Source organism: Schistocerca piceifrons, chromosome 4 (genome assembly GCF_021461385.2).
Source record: "Schistocerca piceifrons isolate TAMUIC-IGC-003096 chromosome 4, iqSchPice1.1, whole genome shotgun sequence".
In the NCBI taxonomy this organism is placed as follows: Eukaryota; Metazoa; Arthropoda; class Insecta; order Orthoptera; family Acrididae; genus Schistocerca; species Schistocerca piceifrons.
In genome coordinates, this window is record NC_060141.1 from 470,391,449 (window position 1) to 470,407,298 (window position 15,850).

A 15,850-nucleotide genomic window follows, 5' to 3' on the forward strand; every position below is an offset into this window, starting at 1 on the left:
GGAGTGGTGGGAGGGATAGTGGCCAGGCCATTTCTCATTTCAAGGCACGACGAGAGGTAATTGTAACCCTGGAGGAGAATGTAATTCAGTTGCTCCAATCCTGGGTGGTACTGAGTTTTGAGGGGAATGCTCCTCTGGCTGGACGGTGGGACTTGGGAGGTGGTGGCAGACTGGAAGGATAAGGCATGGGAGATTTGTTTTTGTACATGGTTGGGAGGATAATTAGGGTCAGTGAAGGCTTCAGTGAGACCATCAGTATAATCTGAGAGGGACTTCTCATCACTGCAGATATGACGACCATGGGTGGCTAGGCAGTATGGAAGGGACTTCTTGGTATGGAACGGGTGGCAGCTGTCGAACTGGAGATACTGCTGGTGGTTAGTAGGTTACATATTGACAGAGGTACTGATGAAGCCATCTTAAATATTATGTATAGTAAGTATCTGAAGTGCTTGAAAATGTTAAGCAAAAAAGAAAGTTGAAAAGGGGGGTACCAGAATGTTCATGCTTATGGAAATAATTATTACAGTGTTCTATATAGTCTTGCCATTATGTTTTATGTGCCGTGTCTTAGGGAAATAATATCCTAAAAGCTTATCATTACTATTTTCTGAAACAATGCAGGAATCAGTGGAATTGTCTGTCCTGATTGTTACCTGTTAACCGTTGAAGCATTTGACTTTTTCCCAATTTAATGAACTGAAAACACCACTGTTAGTTCAAACAGGAAGTATAAGGTTGTTTATATTTTAGTCATTTTAAAATTTCCAAAGAAATATACATTTGCAAACTGTTTAGAAAATATATATTGATCAAAATTTTCTAAAGTTCCTTGACTGAAATTGCTTGAGAACTTGTACATATTTTTTTGAACCTATTATAACATTTTTTATTTGTATAACCACTAGAGTAAAATGCCTCTACTACCCTATTCCTTTCATTATTATTTCATTGCAATTTAGTATGTTTGACTTTTGTTGCACAACAGAGTGAAAATTTGAGTACTGGGTACCTCTGTCTCAGTCAACAAAAAAGGAGGCATATGCACAGTATGTTACTGGAGTTACAGAAATTTTAGTTTTGTGTCTACGTTTTTAAATGTACATTTCAAATAGATTAATTATCTATATCCTGTTCATATTTTCTGACTATAAAAACTATGTTTAATTTCTCTAAGTGTAGGTCTCACGTAACTGGAACCCATAGCTGCCATATAACTTTTATGTAATTGCATAGACCAATCTTGAACCAGTATTACAGAAACAAAAACTGTTGCAGCTGTATGAGAGTATACCATAACTTCGACAGAAGGACTGAGATGTAAACAGATTTGAAAATCAACGAAAATGAATGTCACATGAAGCCATATATGTTACCAATGAACAGAATAGCAACTAAGAGGAAGGGGTATGGAGGGGAGGGAGGCGGCAGTGGGGGGGGAGTGACACAGGAAAAAAATAAATCTTATCTTAAAAAGAGTAGGAATCAATTTTATAAAACATCTTTAAAATATTCAAAAGATAACTTTTTTTTGTGTCTGTTATAAAACTATTTGCTGATTTACTTGGAAAACAGAAATGCAGAAATGTTATTTAAGTTATAGGTTGATTCTTACAGAGAAGATAACAGCAACCATCCACTTTTTACAATGCTATTCACTCATTTAAATAGTGCCATTACTTGTTTCAAACTGACCGGTTCATCTTTAGACAGCTATTTCATGTAAAAAGCACATTTCTACATTCACTTACAGCCTCTGTGCCAACATAAAACTTATCATGGAAGTATGAAAGACAAAAAACTACTATTTCTAGATGTGCTGGTCACAGGGCATGATGAAAGCTTGGGACATAGCCTGTATCAAAAACCAACACACATGGATGGATACCTGTACTAACTACCAATCCACCATCTGAGCCAGAAGAGACACATGGTTAATACTCTCGTAACATGAGCAGGATGAATATGTGAGCTGCACCACCTCAGATGTGAAATGGGACACCTGAAATGTGTTCTGAGGAGAAATGCATGCTCCATAATTTGTATTAGAAGTGCAATAGAGCCAAACACTTGCCGAAGTGACAAATCAGAAAAAGAAATGTCGGGTACAGCCCTTCTGCCATACAATCCTAGAATGACACACAGAATCAGCCACGTATTGTGCAAACATGACGTAAAGACTATTTTCAAACTGACAATGAAGATCAAAGAGAGTCTTAGGTTAGCAAAGTAAGAAAGGGCACCACCTGCAATGCTGAGAATATACCGCATACCATGCACATGAAGAAAACTTTATATCAGAATTACTAGATGATCAATCAAAACGAGGATCTAAGAATGTATGCGATATTGCAGGTTGGGGCAGATGGAGAAATTGGCCGAGGCAGAGCATGTACTCAACAAGTGGTCACTAAAGCCGTAACAATCCTGTATTAAATTAGCACAGTCTTTTCACTTTACTAATGAACATCATAAGACAGTTGCATAATAATGTACTATTTACAGCATCCAGAGGAGTTTCACTCTAGAGACAATAAGATAAAGCAAAGGTACACATGGCATTTTCTTACAGACTAAAAATAGGAAAGTAGAAAGTAGTATGTATAACTTCCAGAAGTGTTTCACTCTGGGAAGCAAATTTAAACAAATATATGAGGTGAAGGTAAACTGGAAAAAGAAGAAACAGTTCATTTCATTGGGGAAGCGCTATTTTCATTAAACTACTTACCATAGAGACAGTGCACCCTCTACTGACTTCAACTCATTTAGAGTTAGATGTCATTAACTATCCACTTTGTGTTTTGTGATAGATAAAACAATAAAAGTTTGAGCTATACACACAATAAAAATTAACAGTCATGTAGACATAGTTTGTCCCAGTCACAGATTCAAGTATCTATGTCATCTCAGATGAGTAGTACTCCTATTAACTTTCATTTTTTAGAAATGCCCAAACGACCAGTGATCAGAGGATGTGGTAGTAGCTGTAGCAATCATTGTTTTTATGGTAAACCGTTATGCATTTTTGTCCCTACTACACCACCAGTATTAGAAAGCAAGTCAAAGCACAAAATCTTTGCCCTAACTTAAAGTAGCCAGAGGTGTGAAGCATATGGTGAAGATGTCAAATGTTTGCCAGGTCACCTGCAAATGCTCAGTTGGCATGTAACATGATGTCACAACTAGGAGCAGAAGAGGTGGTGCAAGCTGTCATGGCCCTGTTGCTGTGTTCTTCCATGGACTTGGAGGATAGTCAGTATGGTGCTGTCTCTCTAAGTTCCCCTTACATTACTTGTCCCTTGTGCAGTAAACATGAATGAAGCCTAATATTCTACAAGTACTGATGTAACACCTTTGAATGAGGTCATCATTATTTTCTTGTTGGAGCTTTCGTTTTCAAGGAGATGTGTAATGGAACAAAATGAAACTTTCAAGAAAGACCATTCAACACTGCATTGCATCATCTGGAGAAAGACAAGTTAAGAACATGTGCATTCCAAAGTTCATGGTATGAGTAGCAAAAGTAGATACATGCTAAATCTACAAAAGGAAAATTATTGTGCTAGCCATATTTCCTCTTAAGGACAGGAAAAAAATATAATGTCTACTGGGGGTTCCGATGATCTGAAGAATCTGTCTACAGGTTTATCATGGTATACTTCACCTAAAGGTCACCTAAGTTGTTTTATCTCATATAAAGAACTACGCAAACAAGTGTTTAGTATTCAGAGCTGCTTAATGAACATCACAGACTGATGAAAATCAGACACAACAATGAAGTGAAAGCAGGAGCTAGCTATTAGAGGTCCTGATGAGGCAGAAGAGTCCATGAAACCTGGAAATATCAGAACCATTTTTAAACTTGTGCTAAATAGGAATAAAGATCTGAGAGCAAACAAGAAGAAACAGGCTATTTCCAGGGATTTTCAAAAATTATACAAAACAAAGTGATTGAATGTATAAATGAGGAAATTTTTGAATATATACATTCAGCTCTGGATTTAACCTCATTTTAGGCTTGCATTGCGGATGAAGCAACGGAAGTTTCAGGCAAGTCACAGTGCTCTAGTGTTGTGAGACTTGTGGACTCCAAAGGTGACATTCAGCAACACTCTATTTGTCATCAAGGGCAGCTCTCTTTGTCACATATTGTTTCTGTTTGCTGTGTACCAGAAGATTTTTAGCTTCTGTCAGAACCTATATGGCATGGTGGTGAGAAATGGCAAGCTTTAGCATTGATGCATTGAATGTAAAGTGGTACATGTTAGTTATTAAACAAATTAGAATATGGTAATGCTGCAAAATGGTTTGTGTCTTACCTATCTAATAGGAAACAAAGGGTGTCGTTGCAAAATACCTGTGCAGTAAGCAGTCAGTCTTCATCTGACTGGGAATTAATACATGTGGTGTTCCCCAGGGTTCTGTCCTGGGTCCATTTTTTTCCCTTGTCTAGATTAATGACCTCTTGTCTGTTACATTGCTAGATGGTACGTTTGTTTTGTTTGCAGATGATACAAAAATTGCAATAAGTAGCAAGTCAAGTACAGATTTATAAACAGCTTCTAATAAAATTTTCACCGACATTAATAAATGGCTTAAAGCTAATTCATTGCCATTAAACTTTGAGGAGACCCACTATATGCAGCTCAGAACCTGAAGGGATATCCTCCCAGCATGTGTATAACATATGAAGACATGCACATTGAACAGGCTACAGCTGACTGGTGTGGCCGAGCGGTCCTAGGCGCTTCAGTCTATAATCGTGCGACCGCTACGGTCACAGGTTCAAATCCTGCCTCGGGCATGGATGTGTGTGATGTCCTTAGGTTGGTTAGGTTTAAGTAGTTCTAAGTTCTAGGAGACTGATGACCTCAGATGTTAAGTCCCATAGTGCTCAGAGCCATTTGAACTATTTGAAGAGGTTACAGTGTTAATTTTTTTTATAATAAATTCAGTTGGGCAGGGCATACCACAGAATTGCTTAAGTACCTAAACAAGTCTGTATTTGCAGTGAGACTGATGTCAGCTGTAGGATATTTAAATATAAAAAACTTGGATGCTTTGCTTGCTTTCATTCTATTATGTCATATGGGATCATATTCTGGAGTAACTCATGAAACCGAGCAAAAGTTTTTAGGGAGCAGAAGCATATGTTAAAAATAATTTGTGGTGTAAATTCAAGAACATCGTGTAAAAACCTGTTCATGGAATTTTGTATTCTATCGGCTACTTCTCAGTATATGTATTCCTTAATGAAATTTGTTTTAATTCCCAACCAATTACATAGTATCAATACTAGGAATAAGAACAATCTACATAAATATCTAAAATCATTTGGTCCAAAGAGGGGTCCAGTATTTGGGAACACACATTTTCAATAAATTGCCAGCAACCATTAAAAGCTTGGTTTCAGATAAAGTTGATCGGCAACTCCTACTACTCTGTAGATTCGTATCTCAACAGAGACTGTTAAGACAGCTTAAGTAAAAATGTCTGTTAAATTTCAGTTTTGTCAGCACTTGGTTATGACAATCAAGATTAGGTATTTTGTGTATGATAAATTCATTAATAGTGCATAACAATGTGTCATTCTGGCATCATGCTAATTCTGTAACTATTAACTGTTCCAGATTACCATATTGTAGTCACCTATTTCAACAATCTCCTGACAAATGATCAGGGTAGATTAGATTATATTATATTAGATTAGATTAGATTAATACTAGTTCCATGGATCATGAATACGATATTTCGTAATGATGTGGAAAGAGTCAAATTTTCCAATACATGACATAATTAACTTAATTTAACAACATAATTAAGTTAATATAACAACTTTTTTTTCCTTAATTTATATCTAAAAATTCTTCTATGGAGTAGAAGGAGTTGTCATTCAGAAATTCTTTTAATTTCTTCTTGTTGGTTATCTGTCAGACTTTTGATACTATTTGGTAAGTGACCAAAGACTTTAGTGCCAGTATAATTCACCCCTTTCTGTCCCAAAGTTAGATTTAATCTTGAATAGTGAAGATCATCCTTTGTCCTAGTATTGTAGTTAGGCACACTGCTATTACTTTTGAATTGGGTTTGGTTGTTAATAACAAATTTCAAAAGAGAGTATATATACTGAGAAGCTACTGTGAATATCCCTAGATCCTTAAATAAATGTCTGCAGGATGATCTTGGGTGGACTCCAGCTATTATTCTGATTACACACTTTTGTGCAATAAATACCTTATTCCTCAGTGATGAATTACCCCAAAATATGATGCCATATGCAAGCAATGAGTGAAAATATGCGTAGTAAGCTAATTTGCTGAGATGTTTATCACCAAAATTTGCAATGAGCCTTATTGCATAAGTAGCTGAACTCAACATTTCAGCAGATCATCAATGTGTTTCTTCCAATTTAATCTCTCATCAATGGACACACCTAAAAAATTTGAATATTCTACCTTAGTTATATGCTTCTGATTAAGGTCTATATTTATTAATGGCGTCATACCATTTACTGTACGGAACTGTATGTACTGTGTCTTATCAAAATTCAGTGAGAGTCCATGTACAAGGAACCACTGAGTAATTTTCTGAAACACATTAGTGACAATTTCATCAGTTAATTCTTGTTTGTCAGGTGTGATTACTATACTTGTATCATCAGCAAAGAGAACTAACTTTGCCTCTTCATGAATATAGAATGGCAAGTCATTAATATATATTAAGAACAACAAATGACCCAAGACCGACCCTTGTGGAACCCCATTCTTGATAGTTCCCCTGTTTGAGGAATGTGCTGATCTTTGCATATTATGAGAACTGCTTATTTAAACTTTCTGCACTCTTCCAGTTAAGTACGAATTAAACCATTTGTGCACTGTCCCACTCATGACACAATACTTGAGCTTGTCTAGCAGAATTTCATGATTTACACAATATAAAGCCTTTGAGAGATCACAAAAAGTCCCAATGGGTGGTGTTCGGTTATTCAGATCTTTCAAAACTTGATTGGTGAAAGCATATAAGGCATTATCTGTTGAAAAACCTTTCTGGAAACCAAACTGACATTTTGTTAGTACTTCATTTTTACAGATATGTGAAGCTGCTCTTGAATACATTACGTTTTCAAAATTTTTGGATAAAGCTGTTAGAAGGGAGATCGGACGGTAATTGTTGACATCAGATCTATCACCTTTTTTATGCAAAGGTATAACAATAGCATATTTCAGTCTATCAGGGAAAAATGCCCTGTTCCAGAGAGTATTACACAGGTGGCTGAGAATCTTACTTACCTGTTGAGAGCAAGCTTTTAGTATTTTGCTGGAAATGCCATCAATTCCATGTGAGTTTTTGCTTTTAAGCAAGTTTATTATTTTCCTATATTCAGAGGAGAAGTGGGTGAGATTTCAATTGTATCAAATTGCATAGGTATGGCCTCTTCCATTAACAGCCTAGCATCTTCTAATGAACACCTGGATCCTACTATATCCACAACATTTAGAAAATGATTATTCAAAATATTTTCAACTTCTGACTTTTTGTTCGTAAATTTTTCATTCAATTTGATGGTAACACTGCCTTCCTGTGCTCTTGGTTGACCTGTTTCTCTTTTAATAATATTCCAAATTGTTTTAATTTTATTATCAGAGTTGCTGATTTCAGACATGATACACATACTTCTGGATTTTTTAATAACTTTTCTTAAGTATTATATTCATATGTTTTATGTTTTTATGTTATACTTTCTGACATGTTCCACACCAACAAGAATCATCTCATTGTTTTGGTCTATGGAATGAAAACTGAATCTAATCTAATCTGATCTCTCTAGAGGGCCTGTTTACCAGAAATATTGCTTGAAATTGAGCTAGTATTGGTATTAGACTTTTAGAGCTAGAGTCATTGGACAACAACCATTTTTTGTGCTGTGTTTATTGTCTATGTCAACAAGCAGGTCACTACGAACATCAAAAAAATGGTTCAAATGGCTCTGAGTACTATGAGACGTAACATCTCAGGTCATCAGTCCCCTAGAACTTAGAACTACTTAAACCTAACTAACCTAAGGACATCACACACATGCATGCCCAAAGCAGGATTCGAACCTGCGATCGTAGCGGTCGTGCGGTTTCAGACGGAAGTGCCTAGAACTGCTCGGCCACCAGCAGCCGGCTACAAACATCAAAGAAAATATCTAGGCTACCAGGTGGAGGTCTGTATAGGCCTATAATAATTAAGTTCTCTTTCCCCCTCTTGTAATTAATTGCTGCTAGTTCTATTACACCCTCAATGCTGAAAGTACTTACATCTGTTACATCATAGTTACTACCATGCAAGGATAGAGACCCAACCGTGTTTCTCTTTTCTACTGTAGGCAAAGCAAAAGATTGTGGAGAGTTGCTTACATACACTAATTAGCTGTTTACCAGTGTTCACTTATAACTAAAACATCAGAGTTCTCAATTGCTGCAGTCGTATCCAACTCATTGTGCTATTTTGCTAAGACTTTGAAAGTTTTGCTGAATTAATTTGTGTGTGAGTTTGGATTGTTGAACACTGCTTGGAGGTGTTACCCTACCTGAGAGATTGTTTTTAGGACTAAAAAAGTTCCCCTGTATGAAATTAGGCCTGAGTTCCTCCTGCTTGACCATACAGGGAGATTTAGAGCTAACATGCTGTCCAGCAGGGTTAGCACAGCAATGGAAGGGGCTGGGAGTAAAATTTCCATCTACTTTACCACATGATCTCTCCACACACAAATTTAGGCAGGTGATGTTATGGTGGCTATAGCAGCTACACGTGCTCAGTCTGTGGTTCCTTCCATGAGGCTGAGCTGAGAAAGGCTACATACTTCACTTCCCCTGGTCAGAATCATACACTGCTGCTACAAGAGAGTTCCATGCAGTGCAGAACAGGGAAATACATTTGGGGCAAAAACCAGCAAACATGGTAAGAAAAATGCACTTTTTTACAGTGTGACAAGATAAAAGTATTCCTGGAGTGCCATTTCACCCGCTGCCCCCTGAATAGCTGCCCCTGTTATAGATTAGTTAATGTTGCATGTTCCAGTACAACAGCTTTAAGCCATGTATTGTACAGTCATTGTCTTAGTTGCTGTTGCCATTTAATTTGGGTCTGTATATGTCTCTGAAAATTACTCAGTCAAGTGATTCACTAGAAACAGTTTCAATTTGCAGCTTACGAAGTGCACTAATGATTGTTTCCTGTTGTTTATTAACTTGTGATAAACAAGAACAGGACTGTGGGGAATAAATCAAGCCATCAGCACATGTTTATTTCCCTAACAGATTATTGTATCATTCAGTTGTTAATGAGACTCCCATAAACAAAATGGTACATTTATTTGGGTGATGATACACATGAACAAACTGCAAAGTATGGTATTGAAATTAAATTAGAATATAATTGTTTGTTAATAGTTATAGTCTATGTATCAACAACTGTCAATATGAAAACACTCCTCTCCTCACCTCTATGTTCCACCATTTTATTTCCTCTCAAAAATTCAAATAAAATTTTTGGAATAACAGTTTGGCAGCATGGAGATGATAATTTAATAAAATATTATTTACAAGTAATTAACTTCATAATAACTTCAGTAAAATGTATTCATCTATTGGGTTTCAGTTGTTACTACAATAAAGAAAACAATTATATTTGTATGGTTTTGCAATGTTATCGAGATTTGAAAATGATGTCATAAGGTTTTGGTGCAAGATTAAATCCCCAAAAGCAGTAGACTTCAGGTCAGTACCATCAGCAGGAACAAGTTGAAATTTCTGCAAGATTCCAGCAAAAATTTGAAATAAACAACATTTTGCAAAATGCTCCCCCAAACATCGATGTCGACCTGAAAGACAAATTAAAACTGTCAGATATGAGCCACAACTTATATTACCATAACTCTCTCTAGTAACAGTAACTCACCCAGACCAAAAGGTAAGAATGCATCATCCTCTCTAAGTAGTCCAGTCTCATTAACGAAACGTTCTGGTCGATAAACTTCAGGATCACCCCAGTGTTCTTTGTCCATATGCAGTGACCAGTTGTTTACCAGTACAGTTGTATTCTGCTTAAGAATGCGTCATTTACTTTATGTTAGCAACTATTTAAGGTTAGAAAGCATAATAAATACCTCTGTTTATGTACACTTTATTGACAGTAGTATTACTTTTATTGATCATATTTTTCGGGTTATAAAGAACAGTACTATTAAAATGTTGTGAGTTTAGAAAATTCCATTTGCGACATACATTATTCAGAAAGAAATAAGACACAGAGGATTTACCAACCCAATAGTTACACTTACACAGAAATTTTTCTTTGTGCCGGGGACAGTGAAACCACAACACCAAAGCAAAAGCCATATCAGGTAGCAAAGTTAGTATGAGATGTAATAAAATTGTTTGCATACAATAATACCCAAAAATAAGAATTGGAATGTTTGGTGACAAACTGTTTGGTTTGTTGCATTGAGCTGTTGATAACTTGATCACATGTACATTAACAGAAGACATTGAACTATCTCAAAAACTACATGTTTATAAAAAATTTATAATTCCAATTTGTTTCTCTTGGTGGGCCACATCAAATGATGCCACACTCAAACCAACACCCTACAACATGAGTGGGCAGCAGGGGCAACTTCGTAATCTTCAATGGGAATCCCCGTTTTTTATTGCAGATTACAGTTCTGTGGTAAAATCTACATACATTTTGTCTGAAGCAATTTCTTCATTTTTCCACTGATGGCATTGTAATTGGTGGAATAGAAATGGGTACAAAATTGTAATTTATGACATGCTACTCAATGACTCTTGAATATCCAATGGCACGTACTACCCTGTCTCCATGGTACGAGAACAGGACAGGCCAGTATTTTATAACTTCCAATTGGAAACCCCATTGTCAACATCATATTACTCTGAAATTTTGGAGAGAGGTCTACTCAATGTGCCATACATATAACCATAATGTATCATAACAGGCAGTACACTGTGACCAGAGCTCACATATCATGAGGACATGGAACAGATAGCGGCTCTAAACATTACAATACTTGCACATTGTTTATTGCCTGCATACTTACCCATCATATGGAGAAAAGATGTGCAAGTGGCCAATGAGTGTTGCAGCATAGAAGAAAATATTGAAATGATCCTAATTTACAAAGAATGTAGGAGAAATGTTGAGGCTGCTACTGCCCTATATGACAAGTGCTTTCCAGAGAAAGCTCACTCTCATTCGCTCTTTTACAAGATTGTGGACAGACTTATGTTGGATAGCAGTGTGCAGACCAGCAAAACAAAATGAAGCAAACGTGTTACAGGAGAAGATAATGAAATAACTGTACTATTTGCAGTGCACCACAACTCCCAGATAAGCACCAAGAAATTATATTACAATTCCTTTATGTTTGTAGGTAGCATTTTCACAATACTGCATCATCAAAAGCATCATCCACACCGTGTGTCACTGCATCAGGAATTTCATGGCACCAATTTCCATAACTGGGTAGTGCTTTGTGAATGGGCACGTCAGCAAAATCCAAATGACACCCACATTTTTAGCTGAGGTCCTATTTTCTGATGAGTGTGTGTTCACAAACCATGGTAGCATTAACCGCCTTAACATGCATTGCTAGAGTGTAGATGATTCCCACTGGTTATGGTGAGCTGACCATCAATGTCCTTTGTCAGTTAACATATAGTGTGGCATCATGGGAAATTAACTCATAGGTCCGTATTTTATCAATGGCACATTCATTGGGAGCAAATGCCAAATGTATTTGGAACAGAAACTACTGGTACTAGTGGAGGATGTTGACTGGACATTCAACAAGGTATGTGATTTCAGCACGATGACTGCCCAGCGGATCACCCAACTGAAGCATGGGAGTTATGAGACCATGTTTGCACTGGTTGGTTGATTGGCAGAGATGGCCCCATTAACTGACCTGCTAGGTCGGCTGGACTTGAAGTTTCAGTATTTCTTTCTATAGGGATATCTAAGAGATAAGGTGTACCAATATGTGCCAACAGGCTGTGAAGACATGATTGACTGCATCAGAAACACCTGTGCTGACATTCTGGCAGATATGCTTCTGCCTTGTGTATGGTCATTTGAAAAGTAGATCACTAAATGCATTCAAGTTGGTGGTACTATGTTTGAGTACTTACTGTACTTGGAAAAGCTGAGTAGCATTCACCACAAGCCATGGCCACAGTGGCACACCAAATGGTCAACTGTTTGATATGTAGCAATGAATGGGGTTTCCAATTAGAAGTTATAAAATACTGGTTTGTTCTACCCTTGCAGCATGGAGGTGGGGTCCCAAGTGCCATTGGCTATTCAAGGGCCATTTAGCAACCTGCCATAAATTATGATTGTGTACCCACTTCCATTCCTTCTATTACAGCACCATCTGTGGAGAAACAAAGAAAATGCTTCAGACAAAATATATGTAGCTTTTATCATAGACTCATAATCTGCAACAAAAAATGGTGGTTCCCATCGAAGATTTCAAAGTTACCCCGCGCCTCCCACTCATGTGTTGGGTGGGAGATTGAATGTGGTATGTCCCTCTCCATGACAAACAAATTGGAATTATAAGTTTTTTTTTGATAAGATGTGTGATGTTTGACTTATTTCAATGTGTCCAGTTAAAATGAGCACCATGCATAGGCCTATTTCTCAGAGACCATGATCCCTATACTGGTATATGCAGTGCTAACATGCATTTGAATGTGAATGCTGTGGAGCAATCCTGACAGACATTCAGGAGAAGTTACGCATTTGGGTCTTCCTTGCATCATCTGAGAAGATTCTGTCTTATTGTGGTATACAGCTACGAGTTTATTATGGAAAAAGTATGCTACCTGCTGCCTAAAAGATGAACTGTGACAGATACAGCACCCATGCCTAGTGAGTGTAGGACATTGACTGAATAGTAGTCAGCCCAAATTGAAGGTGTTTCAGTCTGCACATAGCCTAAGATTGGATTAAATATACTTTATGTTCCAATAGATCTATAGTGAGGAGATCCTCTAGGATGTAAAAGATGCCAGAAAAACAGAAATACACAAAAAATATTTACAAAGTAAAACAAATATGCTAATGTACTTTCCACAGATCTCAATTGGAATGTCCTCACAGAAGCTGACTAAGTGAAAAATACCTTAAATGTATTATTGTTTGAAAGATAATAAATAACTTGTGACAAAATATGTAAGTACTCAGTATAAGGAAGTGCATATGGTAATTTTTAGGTTATTGTAACCATAGATCATCAAATAGAAAAATTAATTTACAGCACATCTTATTTACAATGATTACTTTGCTGCACTGAATTTGTGCTAAAGTCATATTACACTATTTTATATTATTTGTAACACATACACAACTATTAGTCTAGTAAGCAATTCATCAATGGATTAGGAGCTGGCAAGCAATAACTCCTTTAGGCTTATTTAAATAGAACTTTATTTGTACCATAATTAAACTTTTTATGGTTGCCGGTAGGTTATTGAAAATGTATGTTTGGGAATAACATACACATTTTTGGACCAAAGTAAGTGACTTAATATCTTTGTGAAGATTATTCTTGTTTTCAGGATTGATTCCATGAACTGAGCTGTTGGTTTAAGAAAAGTGATACATCTGAAAGATGAATTTCATTAAGGAATAAATATATTAGGAAGCAATAGTTGGCATCAATAGTTCCCTAAATTTGCTTCTACAGGATGTTCTTGAGTACACCACAAATAACTCTTATTACACATTTTTGAATCCAGAAAACTTTAACTTAGCTTGATGAGTTACCCAACACAAAAATCGTGTGTGACATTATGGAATCAAAGTAAGCATAGTATGCTAACATTTTTATTTTTAGGAGGAACAGAAATGGTCTTAAATCTATGCCCATCCTACTCCCAACATGCATCTTGCTTGTCAATACTGATACCACCTCCCTCTGTACCAAGGTCCCTAAAGTACATGGTCTGTCAGCTGCTGAACATTTCCTCAGGCAAAACTCACCTGATTCCAAATCTATGACATCCTTCCTACTCCCTTTAATAACCTTTATACTTACCAACAACTACTTCACATTTGAGGGACAGACATACAAACAGATCAAGGGTACAGTCATGGGAACCAGGATGTCTTCTTCCTACCACAATCTTTTCACCAGTCAGTTGGAGGGGGCTTTCCTGGGATCCATAAGTCTTCAGCTCCTGGTTTGGTTTAGGTACATTGATGACATCTTTACCATATGGACTCATGGTGAGGCTGACCTGTTAAAATTCCTGGAATCTCTGAATTCTCCCAATTAAATTTCAAATGATAGTATTCTGAATCCTGTGCCACTTCCCTTGATTTTGATCTCGTCCTCACCAAAGGCCAACTACACACTACTGTCTTATTGAAATCTACTAACAATCAACAGTTCTTAATTTTGACAGTTGCCATCCTTTCTATGGCAAACGTTCCCTCCTGTACAGCCTTGGCATTCAAGACAAACTTATCTTTTCGGATGAAGATTCCTTACAGCAATACACCACCATTCCCACCTCAGCCTTCACTGGACGTAATTACCGCACCTAATTCAAAAGCAGACTTGCAGGGCCATCATGTCCCATCCTGGTACTGCTGTTCCCTCCAAAAAACAACTTCGGAGCACATCACTGCTCACCCAGTGTTATCCTGGTCTTGAATGTATTAATCAGTTAATTTGACAAGGCCATTACTTCCTAAAATCATGCCCAATAATAAGATCCATTCTGTCTGAAATATTACCCATCACACCTGCAACAGCTTTTGGTCACCCTTGCAATCTCCACAGTATTCTTGTGACCCTACACTCCTTCTCCCATCTCCCTACGTTATGACTCCCACCTCTTTGAGCATTCCCACTGCAAAACCTGCTTGCCCTCCTACAACCACCTATACCAGATGTGCAACAGGCAAAACATATAGTATCAAAGGGGGACCAACCTATGAAATGACACACGTCATATAACAACTGTAAAGAAACTCTGTTTCGACCTTTACATCAACAGGACTACCACAAAATTAATATTTAGGATGAATGGTGTAGGCAGAGGGTGTACACTGGCAACCCGTAATATCCTGTTGCAGAGTGTGCTCCACATGACAATCGTGACCTTGGTGCATGTTTCACCATTCTTCTCCACCAGACACCAGTGTTTCAGAACTCTGCAGGTGGGAACCAGCATTACTACATGACCTTGGTTCTTGCCACCCCTGCCCTTAATTTACATTAATTTCTCCTGCCTCAGCATTTCTTTACAGTAACTACTCCATTCTTCACTCCATTGTAGTTTTCTACACCTTTCATTTTCTTACCTGTCTATTTTTTGCCCCCCCCCCCCCCCCCCCCCATCCACGATGTTTAAGCAGTAATCTCTGTCTTTCATATTACCCTGTATTCCACCTTTAAGTTCTCAGGTTTTCAAATCTCATCTGGTGCAGTCCCAACAATCAGTCTTTCCTCCTTATCCTGTCTCGTAAGGTTGATCTGATCCCGGTTCTGGGTGACTTCCCCAAAATCTACCCCTTTTTCCTAAACCTCTCTCCAATTCTTATCCTTCACCCCTCTTCCTTCCCCTTCAACACTTCTGCCTGAAGAAGGTGCCACTGGCTCCAGAGGCTTATCTAATTATAACCTTTTATGTGTGTTTTCTGCTGTCATGTGGCGAGTAGATTTTGTTTTACCTGTCCAGTTACCTTATTTTGACAGAAAACTGTTCAATAGATGTGCTATATTTTATCAACATTCATAACCAAGATCCAAGTCTAACCTGTTACTAAG

At 37.4% G+C, this 15,850-nt stretch overlaps 1 protein-coding gene across 1 annotated transcript in view; it reads right to left on the reverse strand.

The window, feature by feature from the left end:
* Positions 1-9,641: 9,641 nt before the first annotated feature.
* LOC124795919 (methyl farnesoate epoxidase-like) overlaps positions 9,642-15,850 on the reverse strand; it is a 325,562-nt gene continuing 319,353 nt past the window's right edge. The window contains exons 8-9 of the mRNA XM_047260000.1: positions 9,946-10,087; positions 9,642-9,868 (exon numbers count right to left, since the gene is read on the reverse strand). Of these exons, the coding sequence (XP_047115956.1) occupies positions 9,642-9,868; positions 9,946-10,087 (369 nt within the window). The remainder of the gene's footprint in view (positions 9,869-9,945; positions 10,088-15,850) is intronic.